The sequence below is a fragment of the Hevea brasiliensis genome, chromosome 3 (genome assembly GCF_030052815.1).
Source record: "Hevea brasiliensis isolate MT/VB/25A 57/8 chromosome 3, ASM3005281v1, whole genome shotgun sequence".
NCBI lineage: Eukaryota > Viridiplantae > Streptophyta > Magnoliopsida > Malpighiales > Euphorbiaceae > Hevea > Hevea brasiliensis.
In genome coordinates, this window is record NC_079495.1 from 111,809,358 (window position 1) to 111,837,143 (window position 27,786).

The 27,786-nt window shown below is 36.1% G+C and overlaps 1 protein-coding gene, 1 long non-coding RNA gene and 2 pseudogenes across 2 annotated transcripts; 3 read left to right on the forward strand and 1 right to left on the reverse strand.

Annotated features, from left to right (window-relative positions):
- Positions 1–557: 557 nt before the first annotated feature.
- LOC131178459 (protein PELOTA 1-like) lies at positions 558–10,797 on the forward strand (annotated as a pseudogene).
- Positions 10,798–11,629: 832 nt separating this feature from the next.
- LOC131178562 (uncharacterized) lies at positions 11,630–12,509 on the reverse strand. The gene is made up of 2 exons (XR_009147466.1): positions 12,452–12,509; positions 11,630–11,882 (listed from the first exon to the last, which is right to left on the reverse strand). It is a non-coding gene; the product is annotated as an uncharacterized LOC131178562 (long non-coding RNA).
- Positions 12,510–18,624: 6,115 nt separating this feature from the next.
- Positions 18,625–20,437, forward strand: LOC131178460 (uncharacterized; annotated as a pseudogene).
- Positions 20,438–24,707: 4,270 nt separating this feature from the next.
- Positions 24,708–27,151, forward strand: LOC110665652 (dynamin-related protein 4C). The gene has a single exon (XM_058144629.1). It carries the CDS (start codon positions 24,933–24,935, stop codon positions 26,946–26,948), a length of 2,016 nt encoding a protein of 671 aa, XP_058000612.1. The 5' UTR covers positions 24,708–24,932; the 3' UTR covers positions 26,949–27,151.
- Positions 27,152–27,786: the final 635 nt, after the last annotated feature.

The window sequence follows — 27,786 nt, forward strand, 5'->3', positions numbered from 1 at the left end:
TAAAATTCTGATACCTTCTCCTTCGTTTTCTGCATCTACACAAGTCTTGAAGGCATAACCACCTCCTAAAAACTGGGAACATGAAAGCATAGAGGAATAACCTCCCACAGCTAGGAAACAAAAATTCAGAAATAACAATGGGAATAACTGACAGATCATGGCCCACAACTTGGAAACAGAAATTACAATTTTTTTTTATGTTCGTAGTTTGGGAGAGATGTGCTGCACGTGCATACTCCTAGTACCTACACCTTCAAAAGAGTGGATGCTACTTTAGAGTTTTCCATAGAGTTAATGAATCATTCAAATTAATAGTGTAATTATTATTGTTTAACCGATTTCTTATTGGAATGGGATGCAATGATCCCTACTCTATACTACTTATATTAAGAATTGTTCTTTCAAAGTTGTTTTAGAGAACCTGCTATTCGATTTCATGAAGATCACAAGAAGAAATATTGTGTTAGATGGCCCCGGTAGCGTTAAGGTATAAATTCAAATTTTTAATCTTCTCAAAAGGAGAAATTTTCTTTCTTTCTAATTTTTATAGAATTGGTATGCATGCGCCGATTATACCAGCTGATTCAGACGATCTTTGGCTTATTTATAATTTGATATCTCCTGGAGATATGGTTATGGCTGTTACTGTCAGGTAACCTCAGTTTATGTTGTATGATAAAGATTCAGTTTTTACGTTTGGATAGAGTTGTTTTGTTGATTATTGATTTTATTTTATTACAGGAAAGTTTTAAGAGAGTTAGCATCCGGTGGGAGAGATGCAGAAAGAGTGAAGCTGAGGTCGGAAATAAAAGTTGTTGTATGAGAATTGGATAGAAGAACCATTAGATAATTCTAATTATACAGTTTGCAGATTTTTATTGATTATAACAATTATTCTCTGTTTTTGTTTTGTACTCTTAAGGCTATAGATTGTGATAAAGTAGGATGTGCCTTGCGAATTCGTCTAAAGAATATTTTGGAGAATGAATATGTCAAGGTAAGTGCAGTATTATATACTGATCTCTAGCTTAAAAACTGGATGGCCTTTATTTATTTATTTATTTTGTGTAGAACTCATCATAGTTTCTTTACAGATTGGAGCATTTCATACTTTAGAATTAGAGCTTCATCGACCTTCTGTTTTGAGAAAGGTATGCTTCTGTTTTCTTTTATCTTTTTATGCTTAACTTTGTAAATAACTCTTTTTAGGCTAAATGGACAAAAAAAGCCAGAACCTTTTCTCAAATTATCAATTTTAGCCAATTGTTTTATTTTTAAAAATATATTATCTTTTAAACTTTATGCAGAACTTGAATATTTTAGTGATTTATGGAGTTACAACTAATTTTTAAGTCGAAAATGAATTCTACATGATCTTAATATGTTTATAAATTAATTTGAATTGAACTATTAAAATTGGAATCAATCTTGAAGTTAAACAATAGATTGATAAAATGAAAAGTTCTGGTAAGATTGTTGCCTTTCTGGTTATTTGGCCTTGCTGTTTTCACTGTGTGATTAGTTTATACTTTTATCATCTGCTTGCTTGCTTTTGGCCTATGTATATTAGGAAATTTGGGACTCATTGGCTGTAGATGCACTTGATCAAACCTCTGGTAAGTTGTTTTGATCTTTGAATTTCATGCCTTTCTCAATAATTCTTCTTCGAGGTTATATCCATGTGCAAATAATTTCTGTAGAAGTTTCACATTGGTGATTATTTAGAATTTTATGCCGTTAACTCTGTGGTTTACTGCAGTTATGTTCTAGATTCTTGTAGCTAAGGTTGATGCTGGTTATTAATAATTTTCTGTTGGAGCTGGCAGTTTATAGCAATTGTATGCTTTGTTTAAGTTGGAATAGTGAGAATCACTCAATAGGTAGCATTAATGGGAAACCTTGACTTTTGTCATGTCAAAATTTGCAGTTTCATGCAGTTGAATATTTTTATAGAAAAGATGAGCTCTGTTGGTGCTCACCCACACTAAGTAGTTGAGTACTGACCACCATTTATAATGTTGAAACACAACTTAGCAAGATGAGGATCCTAATCAATGAAAATTAGATGTGGTCGTCCTTTGAAATGTTCTGGTTTACTAAAGAGCTTAAAAAAGCTACCAACAATGAATAATGCTTAGAGGAGAATTGGGAAAAAAAAGTTTTTTCCTCCATATGTTAAGTAATTGCTTCTACTTGGTGTCACAAAACATGCACACTGAATGAAAACACATGCTACAACTAAAATTCTTAATCTGTTGGTTCTTGATGACCTGAAACTTGGTTTCTTTAGTCTGGGTGTTGCCACATAACTTATTTTTTGTACTCTTGAGCATTGCCTACCTTGAAGTCCCTCCTTTGAGTGTGCCACCTACTCAAGGTGGTGCTTTGGGGGTCTTTCATCAGTTTTTTAAATAGCCTTTTCTAGCTTTAGCATTTTGAATTGCTCATGTAGTAATTGATGAACATAAATATTTATAGACTAATTTAATTCAGTCACTTTGCTCTCCCTATAATTTCAGATCCTGGTGCAAGTGCTGATCTTGCTGTGGTTTTAATGCAAGAAGGACTAGCACACATCTTTCTTGTCGGTAAAAGGTAAGAATAGTTTCGATTTTATGGGTTCAGTGGTATGAGAATGAAACAAAACAATAAATAATCACATAACATGAAGCAAGAAAGCCAATAGGGAATAGCTTTCACTCTATTTCCTGTCTCATTTTTTTTTCCTGGATTCTTAATTATTATTGTGCTGTTTTTAACAGTTAATCTTAGTACCTTATGGTCCTGTGACTAATGTATTACAGCATGACAACTACTCAATCAAAGATAGAGACTTCAATTCCTCGAAAGCATGGGCCTGCCATTGCTGGTTACCAGTCGGTATGCTTCTATGGTCCTGCCTTCATCTTTTGTATGGATTCTAAGGATTCATGAATTTATCAGGAGCGATTTAAGTCTTTACTTTTTTCACTTTCTGTCTTTTTTTTCAAACGATTCTCTCTCTTTCTTCCTGCTGCAGGCATTGAAAAGTTCTTTGAGCGTGTAGTACAGGTGAGTACTATTTGACTTGTATTTTGTGGCTTATCCTGTTTCTGAAAATATTCACAATGTGTTTTCAGCAACATTATATACTGGAAGTACATGCTCCTTAGTACTTACTGATTTTATTGATGTGTAGGGTTTCCTAAAACCCAGATAAAAGAGGAGGGTTGCGGTAGGTGACAACCAACGTAAAAATTTCGTCACACCTTATAATATGGATTCAAATGATATAAACGTTGGGGCGTCCTCTACTAACGACGCGCTACATCGGAGCCCGGGTGTAGTGAGAAATATGCAAGGCTGTAGGGCGTTCACCGAAAGCGACGCGCCATGCCAGCGCCCGGGTGTGGTGTTAAGTGAGCAAGGGTTCCCACATCATAGACGGGTGTGAGTAAAGAAGTTAGTCCATAGGACAGATGGTAGAACAGATAGTGGAACAGAACACAAGATAGACAAAGAAAATAATAGAAGATATCATAGAAAGAGACCAATTAGGAAGGAGCAGGTTAGGAGGAGGATCAGGGTTCGGACTTGGAATGTTGGATCACTTACAGGAAAATTAATGGAGCTTGTGGATACTTTGGAAAGGAGAAGGGTGAATATTGCTTGCATTCAGGAGACTAAATGGATAGGAGAGAAAAGTAAGGAAGTGGGTAATTCAGGGTACAAACTGTGATTTACCGGAAATGAGAGAAATAAGAATGGAGTGGGCATAATCATAGACAAGACATTGAAAGACGCAGTAATAGCTGTGAAAAGAGTAGGAGATAGAATTATACTAGTAAAGCTAGTACTAGAAGGAGAAACAATAAATATAGTTAGTGCTTATGCCCCACAAATAGGACTAGACAGTGAGAGTAAAGAAAGGTTTTGGGAAGATATGGATGATTTAATACAAAGCATACCGAATGAAGAGAATGTTTTCATTGGTAGAGATTTGAATGGACATGTAGGAAGTGATAGACAAGGTTATGAGAATGTTCATGGAGGTTTTGGTTTTGGAAGTCGAAATGAGGAGGGAAAAAGCATCCTGGATTTTGCTATGGCATACGACCTAATGCTAGCAAATACCTACTTTATAAAAAGAGAGTCACATTTAGTGACTTTCAAAAGTGGGCAACATAAAAGCCAAATCGACTTCCTCTTAACCAGGAAGACAAATAGAGCTTTATGCAAGGATTGCAAGGTCATTCCAGGAGAGGCTTTAACATCGGTTGGTGGTCTTGGATGTCAAGTTTAGAAACAATTCAAGTAAGGTCAGAAGAAATAGTGTAGCTCGAACAAAGTGGTGAGAGTTCAAAGGAGTAAAGCAAGTGAAGTTCAAAAATGAGCTTCTCGAGTCCGAAGTATGGAAGCTGGATATGGAGGCCAATGATATGTGGATACAGATGGCATCAAAGATTAGAGAAGTAGCTAGAAAATTACTTGGAGAGTCTAAAGAATATGGACCACCCTCAAAAGAGAGATGGTGGTGGAATGAAGAAGTACAAAAGGCAGTGAAGAGAAAAAGGGAATGGTATAAGAAATTACCTAAATGTGATAATAATGAGGCATATGAACAGTACAAGATAGCAAAGAAAGAGGCAAAAAAGGCAGTTAGTCAAGCAAGAGCACAGGCCTTTGAAAAGTTATATGAGAAACTTGGAACTAAAGAAGGGGAGAAAGATATTTATAGATTAGCAAGGAGGAGAGAAAGAAAATGTCAAGATCTCAATCAAGTTAGGTGCATTAAGGATAAAGAAGGAAAAGTGTTGGTGAAAGATGAGGACATTAAAGAAAGATGGAGAAATTATTTTAATGATCTCTTTAATAATAGTCAAAATGGTAATAGCGTGAGTATAGATTATAGAACAATAGAAAAGAATGTGAATTATAGTAGAAGGATTAGATCTTTAGAAGTAAAGGAAGCACTTAAGAGAATGAAAGTGGGTAAAGCCTGTGGACCCGATGAAATACCAATTGAAGTGTGGAAGTGTTTGGGAGATATGGGAGTGGCATGGTTAACTAAATTATTTAATAAAATTCTAAACTCAAAGAAAATGCCTGATGAATAAATGAGAAGTATCTTAATACCTATTTTTAAAAATAAGGGAGATAAACAGAGTGCTCAAACTATAGAGGAATTAAACTCATGAGCCATACTATGAAGTTGTAAGAGAGAGTTGTGGAGCATCGACTACGTCATGATACTTCTATCTCTCTCAATCAATTTGGTTTCATGCCCGGTCGTTCAACTATGGAAGCGATTTTTCTCATTAGAAGCTTGATGGAGAAATATAGAGATGTGAAGAAAGATCTGCACATGGTTTTTATTGATTTGGATAAGGCTTATGATAGTGTTCCAAGAGATGTCTTATGGAATGTGTTAGAACAAAAGAGGGTATCTATTAGGTACATACAAGTGTTGAAAGATATGTATGAAGGAGCAACTACTATTGTGAGCACGGTGGGAGGGGACACAAGAGATTTTCCAATCTCAATTGGATTACACCAAGGATCAGCCATAAGCCCTTACCTTTTTACATTAGTTTTAGATGAATTGACGAAACATATACAAGAGAGTATTCCTTGGTGCATGATGTTTGCGGATGATATTGTTCTGATAGATGAGACACGAGAAGGAGTCAATAAAAAGCTAGAGCTTTGGAGAAGTGCTTTAGAGTCAAAGGGTTTTAAGTTAAGTAGAACGAAGACAGAATACATACATTGCAAGTTCTGTGAAGGCCAAACTGGTAATAGGGAAGGAGTTAGTTTGAATGGAGTAGTACTGTCCAAAAGTAATCACTTTAAATATCTAGGCTCAGTCCTTCAAGTAGATGGGGGATGTGAGGAGAATGTTAGTCATAGGATTAAAACCGGATGGTTGAAGTGGAGACGTGCCACGGGAGTTTTATGTGATCGTAAGATTCCCAATAAGTTGAAAGGAAAATTTTAGACCTGCTATGTTATATGGTAGTGAGTGTTGGGCACTGAAAGAGTCGTGTGCGTCTAAGATAAGAGTTGCAGAGATGAGAATGTTAAGGTGGATGAGTGGCCATACTAGACTAGATAAAGTCCGTAATGAGAGTATTAGAGAAAAGTTAGGAGTGGTGCCAATTGAAGATAAGTTGAGAGAAGGGAGATTGAGGTGGTTTGGTCATGTGAAGCGTAGAAATACGGAGGCTCCAATTAGACAAGTAGAGCACATTAGGTTAGAGGATAGAAAGAAAAAAAGGGGTAGACCTAAATTGACTTGGAGGAGAGTAGTACAACATGACCTAGAAGCATTACATATTTCTAAGGATTTAACCCAAAATCGTTTAGAGTGGAGAAAGCGAATCCATATAGCCAAATTTTTGGGATAAAGGCTTAGTTGAGTTGAGTTGAGTTGTAGGGTTTCCTAAAACATATTGATTTCAGTGTTATTCGGTTTGCTGTGATTGCAAGCCCTGGTTTCGCAAAGGTCTGTGATAAACGTATCATTTTTTTTCCCATTTCTAAAGTGAAATGTTTTGATTGATCCTATTTTCATTTGAAATCCCTATTTGCTAATATGGTTTCAATCTCTTGTCAAGTGATATTTTGTATAGCTATATATATTTTACTCTAGTGGGAGGGGACACAAGAGATTTTCCGATCTCAATTGGATTACACTAAGGATCATCCATAAGCCCTTACCTTTTTACATTAGTTTTAGATGAACTGACGAAACATATACAAGAGAGTATTCCTTGGTGCATGATGTTTGCGGATGATATTGTTCTGATAGATGAGACACGAGAAGGAGTCAATAGGAAGCTAGAACTTTGGAGAAGTACTCTAGAGTCAAAGGGTTTTAAGTTAAGTAGAACGAAGACAGAATACATGCATTGCAAGTTCAGTGAAGGCCAAACTGGTGATAGGGAAGGAGTTAGTTTGAATGGAGTGGTACTGTTTCAAAGTAATCACTTTAAATATCTAGGCTCAGTCCTTCAAGTAGATGGGGGATGTGAGGAGGATGTTAGTCATAAGATTAAAGCCGGATGGTTGAAGTGGAGACGTGCCACGGGAGTTTTATGTGATCGTAAGATTCCCAATAAATTAAAAGGAAAATTTTACCGTACAGCCATACGACCGGCTATGTTATATGGTAGTGAGTGTTGGGCACTGAAAGAGTCATATGCATCTAAGATAAGAGTTGCAGAGATGAGAATTTTAAGGTGGATGAGTGGTCATACTAGACTAGATAAAGACCGTAATGAGAGTATTAGAGAAAAGGTAGGAGTGGTGCCAATTGAAGATAAGTTGAGATAAGGGAGATTGAGGTGGTTTGGTCATGTGAAGCGTAAACATACGGAGGTTCCAGTTAGACAAGTAGAGCATATTAGGTTAGAGGATAGAAAGAAAAAAATGGGTAGACCTAAATTGACTTGGAGGAGAGTAGTACAACATGACTTAGAAGCATTACACATTTCTGAGGATTTAACCCAAAATCGTTCAGAGTGGAAAAAGCGAATCCATATAGCCGACCCCAAATTTTTGGGATAAAGGCTTAGTTGAGTTGAGTTGAGTTGAGTTTTCTTCCTGTGTACTTCAGGATCAGTTTCATTGTCTCTTATTGTTGGAGGCAGAGAGGAGACAGCTAAGACCCATTATTTAGAACAAGTCACGCATAGTTCTTGTGCATACAAGCTCAGGATACAAGTATGTTGCTTGTTATCTTTGCTTCTAGTGTTCACTGCACAATGAATGAATGAATGAAACTTTGCAGTGGTGACTAGGAGTATCAGACATATGTGACCATGTGTGGGGCAATGTCAACATAACTGATGAAGAAAAGGTGCCTTCCATAATTGCTTTCCTGTCATTGCATTTCATGGATCTGTCTATCAGATCAAATTTCTTGGACCTTTTTTTTCTTTTTTATCTTGCATTGCTTTTCCTATGTCTCTTATTTTGATTCACATCGTGGAAGAGAGAGGGGGTGGCGGCAGGTTCGGCGTGACAGAGAAGGGAGGAGATTTTGAACAAGTTTTTCCTCCCATTGTTTGGCATTTAAATTTTTAAAGAAGGGAGAGGAAGGAAGTGTAGTCATTTTCCTTCATTCCTCTCCTGTAAGTTGAAATGGATTACACCCCAAATCGGAGTGTAAAAATTTTTTTAACTCTTGGAGGGGAAAACTGTTTTTATTGTTCTTGCCATTTTTACCCTCATTTTTTAATGAAAATAGAATTTGACTCCTTTGTCATTAATTGGTCTTTTACAATTACAATTCCCCTCCCTTCCCCTCTCCTCTCTGTCATCCATATCCTTTTATTAAATAATTTTTAACTTGCCAAACATAATAAATTAAATAATTTCTCCTGCCCTCTCTTCCCCTACCTTTTAAAATGTTTGCTTCCCTTTCCCTCCCCTCTTCAACTCATAGCCATGCATAGTGTTAATCAAATGCATTGCTGGGGTCACTATACTTAATTGTACATCATGGACATGTGCTTCTACCTTTTCATTTTCTGTTGTTTAATGTCCATGCTTTCTACTACATATGGCTTCTCTCTTCCTTTTTGTCCAATATAGCTTCTCATGTGGCATTATTAACTCCTTTCCTACTTAGTGTTTATCATTATTAACTTAAGTATGTTGTCCCGAAATTTGGTGAGATGACAAGGAGTAATAGCTTGAGGATATGCAGGGGCAATTGTGACAGAGATATCAAGCATAATGGCATACTGGAATATGGTTTTTTTGGGATAAACATTTAAAAATTATCGTATTTATGTTTTACATAATACGAGGTTTCTTTGTGATTGGTGTAGCACCCTGAAGTTTCTCTCTATATTAATCCATACTTGCTTTTTATTATTTGGAAGTAGAGGTAGTTTAGCTGTTTGTAAATGGAAGAAAGATTATCCAACCAACATATTAGGGCACAGCCGTTAGAACACAACAGAACTTCTGTTGTACTCTCTAAATTTAGCAAGATGCGTAACTTTAGTCTCATTAGCACGGCTATGATGGGGATTGAAAAATTTTCAGCGGACAAGGTCAACTTATTGCATGGCTAGTTACACAGCTTCCTAACTGTTTGTGTTAGATATATTTTCAGGTTCTGTGCAGCTTACTTCTTTTAATTGCTGAACATTAATCTTTGTTGAACAGGCATAGCTTGAGAGAGGTTCCTGATGCCCCAAATTTTATGAACCTGATAAAAGACACTAAGGCAGCACAAGAGGTAACTTAGACAACCAATTTGTCCGGCACTTTCATCTTGTCTCATTTTTGTTTTGCTGGACAATACTTGTCATACTGCTAGCTCAATGCCTACCTGTGTTGAAGCATACAGTTTCCCACATATGTTCGAATGTGATAACAGGTTGTTCTTCCTTCGCAGGTTTGAGCACTTAAGGATTTCTTTAACATGCTTTCAAATGTAAGGTTCTGTTCTTGAGATGCATGATTTTATGTTTTCTTGTGAATTTTTCTTTTAAACTTAATGATTAGAATGGACATACTCAAAAATGGATATACTTGAAAATAAAGTTACGATCCCAATTTGACACTGAGAACTAAAGTCACTGGGATCCAGTAAATCTTAACATACCAGTAATGGTAATTGCTTAGAATGCAGTTTTAGTGTATTTAAATTCAGTCCCAGCTAAATTCTTAGAATGTGCTTGAATGTGGGTTTTTCTGTTAGGATCGAGGATGTTATGGACCAAAGCATGTAGAGGTTGCCCATGAATGCATGGCTGTCCAAACTCTTCTTATGACGGATGATCTCTTCAGGTTAGTGTGACTGTAGTACTTCTAATTGTTCAACAGTACTGTTGTCTAATTGAACTTGTATGCATAAAATGTGTAATATTCTGATTCCATAAGAATGTTTCATGGTGTTTATGTAATCTGCAGATGTGGAAGTATAGTCCTATTATTCTGGATGTATCTTTTAACCTTGAGTTGATGAGAGAGTTTGTGTTGTTCTACTTACTTCCACAAATCATTTTTGTCTGCTCAATTTCCTTAATGCTGATGGGTGAAATTGCTGGAAAAACCTTTTGTTCTTACTTATTGGCTTAAAATTACTTCGTTGTTTGCTGGCTTAATCGCACAAGGCAACTTAGAAGTCACTTTTTTTATCAATTCATTTTCATCATTATGTAAGAAACTTAGAACTAGTCCATGATGCAACATATGACTCTACATGAGAGATTGAGTGGAAAAATTCCTATATTTCAGAATACACCACGCACAGATTACTCCCACATATGCATGCTTTCACACACATGGGGTAGTGCCTGGCCATTTTTTGTCAATCCAAGTATCTTAATCATAACTCCCTCATTCAGTGGTTCCTTCCTTAGAATTTGCGTCATTTGTTTACCTTCTTTTTTTTTTTTTCAAATCTGATCATGCCTTATCTAGGATTTCAAGTATTGCACATGGCAAAGGGATTTATAATTTCTTGTTATTGCTTGGCTTTCAGAAATGCTGATATACCACCTAGGCAGAAGTATGTCAATTTAGTCAGCTCAGTGAAGGATTCAGCGGGAGCAGCTCATATTCTCATCGATGCACATGTCAGGAGAGCGTGAGTATCATTTCACTTTGTTTTTAGGCATATAAGAACCAAGTATAAATTTTGTCAGAGACCACATGAAAGCTTTTTCAATGATCTACCTAGAATTTTGTTTTCTGAGACCATTGCTTTTCTCTCAGGAAACAGAATTGGCGCAATTGACTGGCATTGCTGTGATCCTTCGATTTCCTTTACCATACCTCGAAGATATTGAGATGTAATGCAGGGCTTTCGTGGGGACGGGACAAGGATGACATGTGGAAGGATTGGTCTGTATACTAGGCTTGCCCGTTGGCATCAGCATGGTGTATAATATATTCAAAATTATTTAGAGTTGCATTAATTTTTACACCCTATGCAGAAATAGACTGCCTTGATGAAATTGTAGGTAGATTAGTTCAGTAGTAAACTGAGGCATCTGTGTGGGTAGAATATAAATTGTGGTTCCACTGCACAGCCTGTATAGCTGTCCCTATTGTACTGAATTGTCTTACTAGTCTATAGGGTCATTGTAAATCCTGGATTCTTCATTATAAATATACAGGAGTGATGCCCTGAAAGCAATGGGGAAAAATCACTCTTTTACTTGGTATTGGAGCTAATTATTGATTCGTAAATCCCTCTCCTCGCTACCTCCATAATATTAGAAATCATATTCTAGAAATCATATTCTAAAAATCTTAAGGGTCTGTTTACTTGTATAAAACAATTCTAGTTTTCATTTTGTATAGAAAATAAGGGAAAATATGAAATATATATTCACCTGCAAACGATTTTCCAATTTAAATAAATAAAAAATTATTTACATCTTTTATAATTAAAAAAATAAATTATTATAAAATATATTTAAAATTTTATTTTTGTCACGACCCAACCTATGGGCCGGACCGGCACTAGGACCTGGGCCAGCCTAAAGCCCCTGAGGCCTGTAGTAAGCCTAACTATTCCTCAACCCATAACCAAGTCCACAATTTAGGCCCAATATGCATATAAAAATAATTTAAATTAAACTGTTATAATTTTATTTCGGGCCATCTTAACCCAGAAATCATCAGAGACTAAAATTAGGGGAGCCCGGCTCAACCCTGTTACCTCATTTTATAAACTGTTTAAATACCATACAAATCTTCATTTATTAATCTGAAAAATTTAAATTAACACGATTCCTAATAAGGTCCACACTATTACTAACACATGCGGAGTTCTAAATTTTAAATTTAGAAAAGATAGTAAAACAATTAAATAACCAACGTTAAACCTGCGAGGAAGAAAACAGGTTGCTTTGTAAAATAACTCCTCCTGTGGCCTGGAAAAATATTGAACAGGAGTGAGCGTTCGACTATCAATTTTAACCATAATCTCTATAACTATCTAAACTAATGCAACATGTGGAGTGAAATACAACATTAACAATATTTTCACATCATAACAGCAAAAAGGTAATTTGGAGCACTCACACACCCAGTAATATCAATCATAATATATGGGAGCTGATCCCCTATACGGCTCTCTTAAATCCAACCTGGTGCCAGCGAAGAACTCAAGCCGGACTTTCGCTTAATAAACCAAATCAGGGGTCCCAGCGAAGAACTCAAGCCGTGACTACCCCCCGAAGGATCGGGTCCCAGCGAAGATCTCAAGCCGTGACTACCCGTCCTATCCATAGTCCACACCACATCACACGCACGCCAACGCACACACACTGCTCTAAATTACCCCAACAACATCCATGGCACTTTAACAGTTATGAATGCAACATAAATCGTGCCTAGAGTTTAACTACATAAATATATGTATATAAGTGATGCATGGGCATGCTTGAACATATAATAATATCGAAATTATAATTATAATTAAAATTAATATTTTACTCACAGTACACCGATGACTATTGTGGCTACTGGATGCAGAAAAATAGCTGATCTCGATCACCTAATAATTAAATTATAAATTTATTAGTACTAAGTTAGAATAAAACTCTAAAGAGGTAATAGACAGCCTAATTTATGCCGGAAATCCGGCAGAGTTTCCCCTATACCTGGGACTAACTCATCCTGCAAAAAGGTTCAAATAACACTTCTAAATTCAACTCATATCTCATCATCATTATATGGCCCATTCTGCGTCCTCCAAACCAAGCAATACTCAAAACTTTAAAAATTACGTTTTAGTCCATGTAATTGACATTTTGTAAAAATCTACACAAACATGCTCTAAAAATTCTAAAATTTTGTCTCGTGGTCCTTAATAATATTATAAGGCTATTGCAAAATGAATTGTAATTTTCTAATCACCCATAAATATTTTATCCAAGAATTTTACTCGATTCCATAAGTTTCCAATAGCTAACATATTCTTAATTCACCCTAACTCAATATTCACATATTTAAACCTCCATCCGCAAGCTTCAACCAATTATATAAAATTTAATTATCTTAATTTCAAATAATCTTATATGCCCATATGCTAAAAATCTAACTAAAATCCATCTATATTTTTCAAAAATATTATACAATCATTCAAAAATTCAACAAATACCATAGAATATCTCCAAATAATTTTACTTTCATCATATGTTTTTCTTAGAATTTTTCTCCAATTTTTTCCTGTTTAAGAAACACTGTATTTATACTCCACAGACAGAGAAATAATAGAAATTATCTTACCCGAAGTTTATCTGTGTCTCAAAAATTCCAAAAATTTATGAGGAAGCCTCTGAAAGTTGAATTATCTCCATAGCCCACCGGAGCCACCGCCAGAACCACCGCGCACGGTGGCCGACTGCCAGTTGGTGGCCGACTGCCGGTCGCTGGCGACATTTGCTGGATCTGATCATACCACCATGTGCCTCTCCTCTTTCTCAGTCCATATGTGGTCTCGGATCGTCGTAGATCTGACGAAAAAGCTTGAAAAACCCGAAACTTCTCTCCTCCATATCTCATTCATCCGACCTCCATTTGCTTCAAAATTGGTATCAAAAGAAAGCTCTCGGAACAAGTTTTCCAACGCCACCAGAATCACCTCGATCGGACGTCGGATGAAGCCGGAATCGCGTCGGAAAGCCGCTGCCCACTGTGTGCGCGTTTTCTCTCTCCTCTCCCTCTCTTGCCGCCGTTTCTGGTGGCTCTTGCCGTCGCCGGAGGGTCGCCGGCCAGGTGGGGAGCTGTTCGGAAGGTCGCCGGCCGGTCACTGGAAAAAGAAAGAAGAAGAAGAGAGGGAGGGAGAGGAGAAAAGGGAAAAATGGGGGATGGGGGATGGGGGATGGGAGAGTCCTCCCGATTTTTGAGTCCCTTTTTTTTTTTTTTTAATGTTGGCAGTTCCACTGTCACACGCCAACCTCAAATCAATCAATTTTTTTTTTTTGTTTTCTGGGTTGTTACAATTTTATTTTTAAAATTTTTTAATATGTATTATTTATTTTATAATAATATGATTTTTTTTATCATTAAAAAAATTATAATATAATTTTCATTATAAAAATTTTTTTATCTTTCATTTGAAAAACAGTTGAAAATTACAACTTTTGAAAACATTGAAAAAGAAATTGTTCTTAATTAAATTTTAAAAAATTAATTTTTAGTTCTCTATTTAGAAAATTAACACATTTGGCACAAAACTCTCAATTTCTTAACAAGTGAACAAGCCTGTTTTTCTAACTACTTCCTTCTCATAACCCTAAACCTACTTCTTCTCGTGCCGACACTTCAGGTGAACCAAAGACTTCTACTGCTGCTTCCAAGAACCAATCTTGGCGAGATGCCATTAATATTCAGTTTTGACGACTCTGGTTTCCAAGTATTCATTTTGATTTCATCTGTTTCCCTTTTTTCTCAAGTTGCATTCATTGCCCCTGAGGATTTCAAACTTCACTAGGATAATCGAAACTGTGTTCATCTTAATTCTCAGGTTTCAGACTAGAGAAGAAATTTCGTCGCTCTACACCACCCTAGAACTATGCAGTATTTAATGCTTATAATAACACCAGACATGGCTTCATTTCTTGGATTCTTCATTCTTTATTTCTTGGTTTTTCACATTCACTTCTTGGATGCTACCTTTGGATTGAGTCTAGTAAAATTCATAAAATTGTCAAAATTTCTGAAATTGGAGACTTAATTAAATAAAAAATTCATTTAAATAATCTCTTTTCCTGTTAAAAATGTAGGGCCTCACCGAGGAGGAGTATTCCCGTTAATTAAATGATTTCGTTAATTCGAATATCTTTTAATAATAATAATAATAATCTTCTAAAAAAACATTGAATGGATTTCAGATTTTTATGAATTCATGCATTTAGATAGAATTTATGGTTGAGTAAATCATGCAGATAATATTTTAATGGAAATTTAAAATTTCATAATTTTAAAATAATTTTAATACTATTAAATCAAAATTTATTAGTAACATTTATTTTTAGCACCATGTTTTAACAATGGCTGATTACTATGATCGAACCATATGTGTTACACCTTTTCGATAACATGTTTTTTTTTTTTTTCCATGCAAATGAAAATGAAGCAAATTTCTTGTGAAAAGTTATTCATTCCTTGGACTCATGGTTCCTTCCTCCTGAAGGGTTCAATCTCTTCATGCTGAAGTAGTCGGGTACAAGCACAGCAGTTTGAGATCAGACCACAGAGAAAAAAAGAGAGACCACTCTGCTTTGATTGGTCCTTTGCAAAAGACTTCAATTTTTTTTTTCTTGGTCTTTTTGTTTTTTCCGATCTTTTTCCTTGGAATCCACATTGCACTTTAACCCCTTTTACGTGGAAATCCATACACATTTGTTATTTATTATTATTTTATTTTAATTATCATATAATAATTTAATATATTTATAAAAAAATATATATTTTATTAGATGATTTACTTAATTATTTTTAGATATATATATTATTTTTAAAATTAAATATATATCTGTAATCTGAATAACTCAGTTCAATAATAACTCTTATCACATTCTATACCTAATAGAACTCTTGAAATATATATATATATATATACCCTAATATCTCTTCCGCTAAATTTTGCTCTCAAAACCTGTTTATCACCTACTTTTCCTATCAAATACTCTCAACAGATATTTTCATTATCTCTTAAATTATTATTATATATGTACATATATATATATAAATATAAATATAAAATTTTACTATTTATAATCTGATGTGCGCAGAAAATTCATAAATTTTTACTTCTCTATTCATCACCTTCGATTCTGTTTTCAAGGTAAAAATTCACATTCTTTATTTAATAATGGGTGAATTTAATTTTATTTTCTTTCATTGATTTGTTACAACTACCCTAGAAATTTTTTTTTTCTTTGATCATTGGTATTGAATTGGAATGATCATAATTACTGTGAAACGATAACTTTGAATTTAGATTATATATATATAAGCGTCCCTGTTCATCCACGTCTCCAATTGGAAGCGTCCCTGTTCGTCCACGTCCCTGCACGTGTGTGTGTGTGTGTGTATATATATATATATATATATATATATATATATATATATATATAACTTTTATCCCCCTGTTCGTCCATGTCCCTGCGTGTGTGTGTATATATATATAAGTTATTTTATTTTATTATTGTTTGATTTTTTTTTTTAATATTTTGGGTGTGTAGGAGATTTGAATATTCAATTAGTCAATTGAAATTGTCTCTTTTCCATTGAAATAACTATTGTCTTGGAGGTTCTAGGTGAGTGATAATTATAGTACATGGCACCGTTTTAGCCCTTTTTAAAATTTCTTATCGTTAAGTTTGTTATTAAATGAAATTTTAAATTAGTATTTTAATAATTATTTTATATGTGATTTTCTAGAGTTTTATTTTATTATTGAATGTTATTTCGATTTTGATTAAATGATTGATTTTGTCAACTATCTCTGCATTAGACCCGTTAGGATTCCGGGAACAGGCCATTAATGTATTTATATTGATTGATATTTGACTATAAATTTACCGATGTGTTACTGAATTGATTTGAGATTGATTTGATTTTATTGACTCTCTAAAACTATTGAAATACACTATTGGAATTGCACTATCAGTTATTATTTGCTATCTGAAATTTTTTATTGATTTTGATTGATCTGTATAAATTGATTTTCTATTTTGAATTGGTACCTGTGCCCAGTATCTGTTTCTGTTATCTAGCCCCGCCGTGTGGACTATCACGGTATTAGGTTGCATTATCGATTCATGCATCATTGCAGTTTATGGTTTGCATTAGTATCATATGCATTGATATCTGTGAAGGAGGAGGAAGGTATCTAATATCTGGTAGCGCGTTTACCATCTGGCCTTTAGTGATGTGGGGTATCATCACCCTGGTGCACTGTACCGTAAAATTTTTATTGAATGAATTTCTTTTATATATATGTTTTATGAAGTTATTTTATTAATGATTTTGACAGCATGAGCATGATTTTATTGAATAGAAAATTTATTGTGAAATTAATCAAGCGTCTGCCTGTTCCTATTCCGTTGTATGCTATAATTATCATTCACTGAGCATCTAGCTCAAATCACGTTTTCTCTGTCTGTTATCTGTTTCAGATCAGTAGAATTCTGCAGCTGACCCAAATATTCGGTCCATTTTCTAGAGAGGGACAACTTTGATTTGTTCTCATGGTACGCCCGAATTCATGTTTTCTCGGGCTAATAATTAGTTTAGTTTATTGAACAGTTTAAGTTTTATTGAAATCTGTAGAGACTCCGCAGTTTACCTATGGGATATTTATGATGTTTATTCAGCATTTTATTTATTTGGATTTTGTCTATTTTTGGGATTAGTAAGTGACAATATATTCATTCAAGATACTCTGATAAGGCTTGCATAATTTAAGAATACTTAAATTATGCGCCGGTCACGATTCAGAATTTTGGGTCGTGACAAAGTTGGTATCAAAGCTCGGTTGAGGTCTAGTAAACTTGCGGAGTATAGGATCCTTAACGTCTTTTCAGTTTATCATTGCTTTAGATGTCTGCGTCCTTCGTACCTTCTCACATGTCTTAATTTGGCTCACATTTTCAAATTTAATGCTTGTTTATTAAAATGAATAGGTGCCTGGGTCTGTTAGACGTAAGAGGAGAACTAGGGCCAAGGGTCTTAATGGTGCAAACCTTGATCCAACAGGGGAGGTACAACCTCAAACTATTAATCAGACATCTGAACAGACACCTATGGCTAAGACTAGGGCACAACCATTCAAATTAGCTACTGCAGCTCAAGCACCTAGGGCTGGTCAAGTTACTGTGGCAGATCTGGCAGCGGGATTGCATGCAGTGAATCGTGCTGTTAATACTATAGCTGAGTACCTTACAACTCAACCACAGCAACCAGTGGTTGGCTCTATTTCAGCACCAGCTCAGGATAGGGCTCGATTCCTTGACTCTACAGACTTTCTCAAGCTAAAACCAAAGGAGTTCACTGGAGAGGATGCATTAGCTGACCCCTTAGATTTTCTAGATGACATGGAGAGGTGTTATGACACTATGGGTTGCAGTAGTGCTAGGATGGTGATGTTGGCAGGAAATCAGCTTAAGGGAGTTGCTCGTGAGTGGTATATCTCTAAGAAGAATGGGCGACCTGAAGGTTCTATCCTCTGGCCTGAGTTTCACTCTCTCTTCTTAGAGCGATTTCTCCCTCCTAGTGTTCAAGAGGCTAAGGCTTTGGAGTTTGAAACCTTGAAGCAAGGTAAAATAGCGATTCTGAGTATGAGATGAAGTTTACCAAATTATCCCATTTTGGTAAACATTTGATTCCAAATGAGGAGAAGAAGGCTCGCAGGTTTGAAAGGGGCTTACGAGACAGGCTAATTGATCGTGTAGCTCCTTTACGACTACCTAAATATGAGGAGATGGTTGATCAGGCTAGACAGATGGAGATGTATGATGATGAACGTTGGGCTCGTGAGCAGCGCAAGCGGTTTAAGAAAGATAGTCAAGGTAATCAATTTAACCGAGGACAGAGTCATCAGGGCTCTTATCAGGATAATAAGCAAGGTTCTCAGTCTACAATTGGCAATAGGGCACATCAATGCAGGTTGGTCGGGGGCGTGGCGAGAGGACACATGCAGGGAATGCTCGGTATAACCAGATTAGCACTGAGCCTATTACCACTCCTTGTCAGCATTGTGGTAAGCCACATAAGGGCACTTGTCATTGGGTCACTGGAGCATGCTTTGGTTGTGGACAGCTGGGACACCGTAGACAGGACTGTCCTACTAGTGAGACAACTCAGGGTGCTGGTCAAGCAACACATTCTGCTCCCTCTCAGGTTCAACCAGTTTCACAGTATAGTGGTAGAAGTCAGGGTTTTGGTGGTCGTGGACAGGGTGGTAGAGGTTCTGGTGGTAGAGGATTTGCTCAAACTCAGGGACAGACATCTGGTGGTAGAGGTCAAGCTAGAGTTTTTGCTTTGACTCAGCAGGATGCTCAGGCATCTAATGCAGTAGTGACAGGTACACTTCCTATTTGCTCATTTGATGCTAGAGTACTGTTTGATCCTGGTTCCAGTCATTCCTTTGTTTCTCCATACTTTTCCATGAGATTTAGTACACCACCTACTTTGTTAGAGTATCCTTTATCTGTATCAACACCTATGGGGGATGCAATAAACACTGATATGGTGTATAAGGGATGTATAGTTCACATTGGAGATAGGGAACTAGCTGCAGATCTTGTTTCTTTGGATATGTTTGAGTTTGATGTGATTTTAGGCATGGATTGGTTAGCCACTTATCACGTTTTATTAAATTGTCATAATAAAGTTGTACTCTTTAAAATTCCTGGGGAGGCAGAATTTCAATTTCAGGGAGATCGCAGTATAGCCTCTAGTAATCTTATCTCCGTAGTGAGTGCTAGACGATTATTGCGAAAGAGGTGTAAAGGGTATCTAGCTTATGTTAGAGATGTTCAGGTAGAAGGTGCAGGTTTGGAGAATGTTACAGTGGTTAAGGAGTTTCCTGATGTGTTTCCAGAAGATTTATCAGGTTTACCCCCGGAGCGAGAGGTAGAGTTTGGTATAGACTTAGTTCCTGGAACTGAGCCCATATCTATGCCACCTTATCGTATGGCACCCGCAGAACTTAAGGAGTTGAAGGAGCAACTACAGGACCTACTAGATAAGGGGTTTATTCGCCCTAGTGTTTCTCCATGGGGTGCTCCTGTGTTATTTGTACGAAAGAAGGATGGGTCTTTGAGAATGTGCATTGATTATAGGCAATTGAATAAGGTAACTGTGCGTAATAAGTATCCTCTTCCACGCATAGATGACCTGTTTGACCAACTTCAAGGTGCAAAGTATTTTTCCAAGATTGATCTTCGATCTGGGTATCATCAATTGAGGGTCAAGAAAGAAGACATACTTAAGACCGCCTTTAGGACTAGGTATGGACACTATGAATTTCTTGTAATGTCTTTTGGTCTTACCAATGCTCCAGCCGCTTTTATGGATCTCATGAATAGAGTTTTCAAGCCTTTCTTAGATCAATTTGTTATAGTGTTCATCGATGACATTCTAGTGTACTCAAAGAGTAAGGAGGAGCATGAGCAGCATTTGAGAATTGTCCTTCAGACCTTACGAGAACACAAGCTATAAGCCAAGTTCTCAAAATGTGAGTTTTGGTTAGATAGTGTGGCTTTCCTAGGCCATACAGTATCTAAGGATGGGGTGTGCATTGATAAGAAGAAAGTTGAGGCAGTGCTTCATTGGCCTAGACCCACAACTGTGTCAGAGATTCGTAGTTTCTTGGGTTTAGCAGGGTATTATAGACGGTTTGTTCAAGACTTCTCTCGTATTGCAGCACTTTTAACTAAGTTGACACAGAAGAATGTGAAATTTTAGTGGTCTGAGGCTTGTGAAAAAAGTTTTCAGGAGCTTAAAACTCGTTTAACTACAGCACCAGTGTTAGCCCTTCCATCTGGATTAGGGGGTTATGTAGTATATTGTGATGCTTCTAGGATTGGTTTGGGATGTGTTTTGATGCAACATGGACGGGTTATTGCATATGCTTCTCGTCAGTTGAAAAGGCACGAACATAATTATCCAACTCATGATTTGGAAATGGCTACAGTAATTTTTGCTTTAAAAATCTGGAGGCACTATCTGTATGGTGAGACTTGTGAAATCTTCACTGACCACAAAAGTCTAAAATATATATTTGACCAACGTGATCTTAATCTTAGGCAAAGGAGATGGGTAGAATTGCTGAAGGATTATGACTGCACTATACAGTATCATCCTGGAAAAGCTAATGTAGTGGCTGATGCTCTAAGCAGGAAGTCTTCTGGTAGTTTAGCCCATATATCTACCAAGATGAGGCCTCTGATTGGTGAATTACATGGGTTGCTAGATCAGGGAGTAGAGTTTGAAATCATAGCTAGATCATTCTTAGCACATTTTCGAGTTAGGCCTATCTTGATTGATAGAATTAAGGCTGCTCAAAAGAGGGACTCTCAGCTATGTGTGATTATAGATAGTATTCATCAAAGCCAAGCTCAATGGTTCATGTTAAATGATGATGGAGTTCTTCATTATGGCACTAGACTTTATGTCCCCAATGTTGATGAGTTGAGAAGAGAAATCATGGAGGAGGCACACCATTCTGCTTACACAGTACACCCAGGTTCAACTAAGATGTACCGTGATTTAAGGGAGCATTATTGGTGGGGTGGCATGAAGAGGGATGTTGCAGACTTTGTTGCTAAATGTTTGACTTGTCAGCAGGTTAAGGCAGAACATCAGAGACCATCTGGGTTACTTCAGCCATTGCCTATTCCCGAGTGGAAGTGGGAGCATATTGCCATGGACTTTGTTGTGGGTTTACCTAGTACACGAGGTGGTTACAATGCAATCTGGGTGATAGTGGACAGATTGACAAAATTTGCTCATTTCCTTCCTGTGAAGACTACATATGACTTTGCTAAACTTGCACAGTTGTATATAAACAAGATTGTTAGTCTTCATGAAGTTCCAGTTTCCATTGTCTCAGATCGTGGTACTCAGTTTACTTCTCGATTTTGGAAGAAATTCCAAGAAGCTTTAGGAACACGAGTAGACTTTAGTACTGCTCTTCACCCTCAGACGGATGGACAGTGAGAAAGGACCATATAGACATTAGAGGACATGCTTCCTGCATGCGTTATGGATTTTGGTGGCTTTTGGGATCATCATTTGCCTTTAGTGGAGTTTGCTTATAATAACAGTTATCAGGCAAGTATAGAGATGGCTTCATATGAGGCATTATATGGTCGAAAGTGTAGGTCACCGGTTTGTTGGGATGAAGTTGGAGAAAGAAGGCTTACTAGACCAGAGTTGATACAATTAACTTCAGAGAAGGTTCGACTAATTCGTGATCGACTTTTGACTGCTCAAAGTCGACAGAGAAGTTATGCTGACCCTAAGCGTAAAGATGTAGAATTTATGATTGGTGATCATGTATTTCTGAGAGTTTCCCCTATGAAAGGAATCATGAGGTTTGGGAAGAAAGGGAAGCTTAGCCCTCGTATTGTTGGTCCATTTGAAATTTTGGAGATAATTAGAGCAATTGCTTACCGTTTAGCCCTTACACCTGGTTTTGCACATGTACATCCAGTTTTCCATATTTCTATGCTTAGGAAGTATGTACCAGATCCATCTCATGTTTTACAACCTCAAACCATGCAATTTAGGGATGATATGTCATATGAGAAGCAACCAGTAAAGATTTTAGATCGACAAATTAGGAAACTCCGGTCTAAGGAAGTGGCTTTGATCAAAGTCTTGTGGCATAATCACTCAAGTAGTCAGGCCACATGGGAGGTAGAATCTGAAATGCGAGCCAAATATCCCAACTTATTTAATTCTTCAGGTTAGAATTTTGTCTATTCAAATTCGGGGACCGAATTTTTTTTAAGGGGGGAAGTATGTGGAAACCCATATACATTTATTATTTATTATTATTTTATTTTAATTAGCTTACAATAATTTAATATATTTATAAAAAATATATATATTTTTTATTGGATGGTTTGCTTAATTATTTTTAGATATATATATTATTTTTGAAATAAAATATATATCTGCAATCTGAACAACTCAGTTCAATAATAACTCTTATCCCATTCTACACCTAATAGAACTCTTGAAATATATATATATATATATATATACCCTGATAATCTCTTCTGCTAAACTTTGCTCTCAAAACCTGTTTGTCACCTACTTTTCCTATCAAATACTCTCAACAGTTATTTTTATTATCTCTTAAATTATTATTATATATGTACATATATATATATATATAAATTTACTTTTTATAATCTGATGTGCGCAGAGAATCCATAAATTTTTACTTCTCTATTCATCACCTTCGATTCTTTTTTCAAGGTAAAAATTCCCATTCTTTATTCAATAATGGGTGAATTTGATTTTATTTTCTTTCATTGATTTGTTACAACTACCCTAGAAATTTTTTTTTTTCTTTGATCATTGGTATTGAATTGGGTTGATCATAATTACTGTGAAACGATAACTTTGAATTTAGATTATATATATAAGCGTCCCTGTTCATCCACGTCTCTAATTGGAAGTGTCCCTATTCGTCCACGTCCCTACACGTGTGTGTGTGTGTGTGTGTGTGTGTGTGTATATATATATATATATATATATAACTTTTATCCCCCTGTTCGTCCATGTCCCTGCGTGTGTGTGTATATATATATAAGTTATTTTATTTTATTATTGTTTGATATTTTTTTTAATATTTTGGGTGTGTAGGAGATTCGAATATTTAATCAGTCAATTGAAATTGTCTCTTTTCCATTGAAATAACTATTGTCTTGGAGGTTCTAGGTGAGTGATAATTATAGTACATGGCACCGTTTTAGCCCTTTTTAAAATTTCTTAGCGTTAAGTTTGTTATTAAATGAAATTTTAAATTAGTATTTTAACAATTATTTTATATGTGATTTTCTAGAGTTTTATTTTATTATTGAATGTTATTTCGATTTTGATTAAATAATTAATTTTGTCAACTATCTCTGCATTAGACCCGTTAGGATTCCGGGAACAGGCCATTAATGTATTTATATTTATTGATATTTGACTATAAATTTACCGATGTGTTACTGAATTGATTTGAGATTGATTTGATTTTATTGACTCTCTGAAACTATTGAAATACACTATTGGAATTGTACTATCAGTTATTATTTGCTATCTGAAATTTTTTATTGATTTTGATTGATCTGTATAAATTGATTTTCTATTTTGAATTGGTACCTGTGCCCAGTATCTGTTTCTGTTATTTGGCCTCGCCGTGTGGACTATCACGGTATTAGGTTGCATTGTCGAGTCATGCATCATTGCAGTTTATGGTTTGCATTAGTATCATATACATTGATATCTGTGAAGGAGGAGGAAGGTATCTAATATCTGGTAGCGCGCTTACCATCTGGCCTTTGGTGATGTGGGGTATCATCACCCTGGTGCACTGTACCATAAAATTTTTATTGAATGAATTTCTTTTATATATATGTTTTATGAAGTTATTTTATTAATGATTTTGACAGCATGAGCATGATTTTATTGAATAAAAAATTTATTGTGAAATTAATCAAGCGTCTGCCTGTTCCTATTCCGTTGTGTGCTATAATTATCATTCACTGAGCATCTAGCTCAAACCACATTTTCTTTGTCTGTTATCTGTTTCAGATCAATAGAATTTTGCAGCTGACCTAAATATTCGGTCCATTTTTTGGAGAGGGACAACTTTGATTTGTTCTCATGGTACGCCCGAATTCATATTTTCTCGGGCTAATAATTAGTTTAGTTTATTGAACAGTTTAAGTTTTATTGAAATCTGTAGAGACTCATTAATTTACCTATGAGATATTTATGATGTTTATTCAGCATTTTATTTATTTAAATTTTATCTATTTTTTGGATTAGTAAATGACAATATATTCATTCAAGATATTCTGATAAGACTTACATAATTTAAGAATACTTAAATTATGCACGGATCATGATTAAGAATTTTGGGTCGTGACACTTCCCACCGAGTTTTTTCTTCTTTTCATTCTCGCTTTATCGAGCAAATCTCAGTCAGTTTGTTGCTATTGAAATCATAAAAAAAAAAAAAAAAAAAAATCTAATAACAATAACAATAATAATAATAGCGTAGCACTGTTCCTCTCCTTCACTTTCTCTATAAATTCTCTCCTCCTACTTCATTTGAACAACATCCCACGCAGTTTCAAGTCATCCAATTAATTCCTCTCTAATTCTCTCCCTTGGTTTTTCTTTGAGCTCTAAAACCAAAATTTCTAATTTTCCTTTTCTCTCTCTTTCTTTCCCAGAAAATGGGTTCTTACGAAAATGGTCAAGAGCTTGTAGAATATGTAGAGGATTCACTTGCTGTCGTTAATGAAGAAGAAGATGCAAATATGGAAACCCATGTACCCATCGTATCATCTTACAACGATCATATTCGTCCACTTCTTGATGCAGTTGATAAGCTAAGGCACCTCAAGGTCATGAAAGAAGGTATACAGCTTCCCACCATCGTTGTTGTTGGGGATCAATCTTCCGGCAAATCCAGCGTTCTTGAATCACTAGCCGGTATCAACCTTCCTCGTGGCCAGGGCATTTGCACCAGAGTGCCCCTTGTAATGAGGCTGCAGCACCACCCATCTCTCACATCAGAGCTTTTCTTGGAGTTCAATGGCAAAATAGTACACACTGATGAAGCCCGCGTTGCAGATGCAATTAATGTCGCCACTGATGAGATTGCAGGTGATGGAAAGGGCATATCAAACACTCCATTAACTCTGGTTGTGAAAAAAAAAGGTGTTCCTGATCTTACAATGATTGATCTCCCTGGAATCACTAGAGTTCCTGTTCATGGTCAGCCCGCGGATATTTACGAGCAGATTGCAGGTATTATCATGGAGTATATAAGGCCTGAAGAGAGTATCATTCTTAATGTTTTATCTGCAACTGTGGATTTTCCCACTTGTGAATCCATTAGGATGTCACAGCAAGTGGACAAGACTGGTGAGAGAACTCTTGCCGTGGTCACCAAGTCTGACAAGGCACCTGAAGGGCTGCTTGAGAAGGTTACTGCAGATGATGTGAATATAGGTCTCGGTTATGTCTGTGTAAGGAATCGAATTGGTGATGAATCTTATGAAGATGCGCGAGAGGAAGAAGCTAAATTGTTCAGAAATCATCCACTTCTCTCCAGGATTGGTAAATCTATGGTGGGTATTCCAGTTCTGGCTCAAAAACTGACTCAAATTCAAGCAACTATCATAGCCAGGTGCTTGCCAGATATAGTGAGAAAGATTAATGAAAAGCTGAATGCAAGCATTTCAGAGCTGAATAGGATGCCTAAGACCCTTTCCTCTCCTGCTGAAGTCATGACAGCTTTCATGGGCATTGTCGGATCAGCCAAGGAGTCTCTCAGGAAAATCCTAATTAGAGGAGAGTTTGATGAGTACCTTGATGATCATCATATGCATTGTACTGCTAGATTTGTTGAAATGCTCAACCGTTACTCCACTGAACTTCATAACTGCCCTGAAAGTGACCCTAGAAGGAACTTCCTGATGGAGGAGATTAATGTTCTTGAGGAATCCATAGGGATTGAACTGCCAAATTTCCTTCCTCGCACTGCCTTCCTGAGTATTCTGCAGAGAAAAGTTGAGGGGATATCAGGAATGCCTATCGATTTCGTTGAAAAAATATGGGCTTACATTGAAAGTGTGGTAGTGTCTGTTTTGATGCATCACTCTGAGAATTACTTCCAGCTTCAGTTATCTACCAGACGAGCAGGCCATAACCTTATATCCAAAATGAAAGAGCAGTCTATCAGTTGGGTTATAGAAATGGTTCAAATGGAGAAGATGACAGATTACACTTGCAATCCTGACTACATGAGTGAATGGAACAAGCTCATGGAGACACAGGATACATTCAGGAAAACAATCCTGACGCAAGGGTATTCTAAGGCAGAGATTAAAGGTATTGGAGTGGTTGAAGTTGGGGATATCAGAGCATATCAGAATGTTCTGCACCAAGCTTTTGACTTGAAGATGAGAATGACTGCTTACTGGAAGATTGTGTTGAGGAGATTGGTTGATTCTATGGCTCTGCATTTGCAGTTCAGTGTTCAAAATCTTGTGAACAAGGAGATGGAAAAGGAGATCATTAGCGAGTTGATTAGTAATCATGGAGGTGCAATAGAAAGAATGCTGGAAGAATCGCCCTCAGTTGCTGGTAAACGCGAGAAGCTGAACATAAGCATCAAGTTGCTTGGAGAGTCCAAGAAGGTCTTAGGAAATATCATGGACAAAATTGCTGCCTATGGTGATTAGAGTAGAGCCACTCTTTATCCTTCTTTAGTATGTTATCAGTTTATTAGTACTTAAAAGTGTTTGCTTTTTTGTTTTAGGGGAAGGGTTTGAGCATTTAACCCCATGACTCCATATAATATTTCCTTATGCTTGTGTATGATGCCTGAACACTTCTATCTTTCTTTTGTGTGTTCTCAATATAAAGGGTTTGCATTCTGGACTTATTGTTACGCATTTTTTTAATTTAATTTTACATTTTATATGGCAAAAAAAGGAAAAGATCTTTTAAAGAATGCTTGAACAGTTTTCAGGTTCTGGCTGCAAGAATTTCACAAATGTTTTCTAATGTTTATATTTTTTTTCATGCCTTTCCATTCAAGTAAAAGCATTTTGTTGTTAACATCATAATTGCTGTTGTGGTTTTGTTCTTTTAGACTTTGCATCAGGCCTGATTAAAATGATTCCATGTTAAGTAGATTAGATGTGATGTAATGAGTATTCCTGTTCAACAAAGATGTGATGGAACTGAGTAAATATGGATAAGTTGTCCGTCATTGATCTCTGTTTTGTGTTTCAATATTCATTCTTTTATGTTATTTTTTGTACTGAAGACATGACTCCCCACTCACTTAGGGAAGCAATGCATACAAGTCAACCAAATTTGGAAACACTGCAGGTTGAATTTTTAAATATGATATTCATTTATTCACATCTCGTGGGGATTATGGGTGAGCATTATTCGATTCAAACTAAATAAATCAAACCAAACCACTCTAATTCGGTAATTTATTTTGGTTTTTAAGATAACTCAATTCGGTTTAGTTTTAAAGATAAAAAATCGGTTAAACATAACCGAACC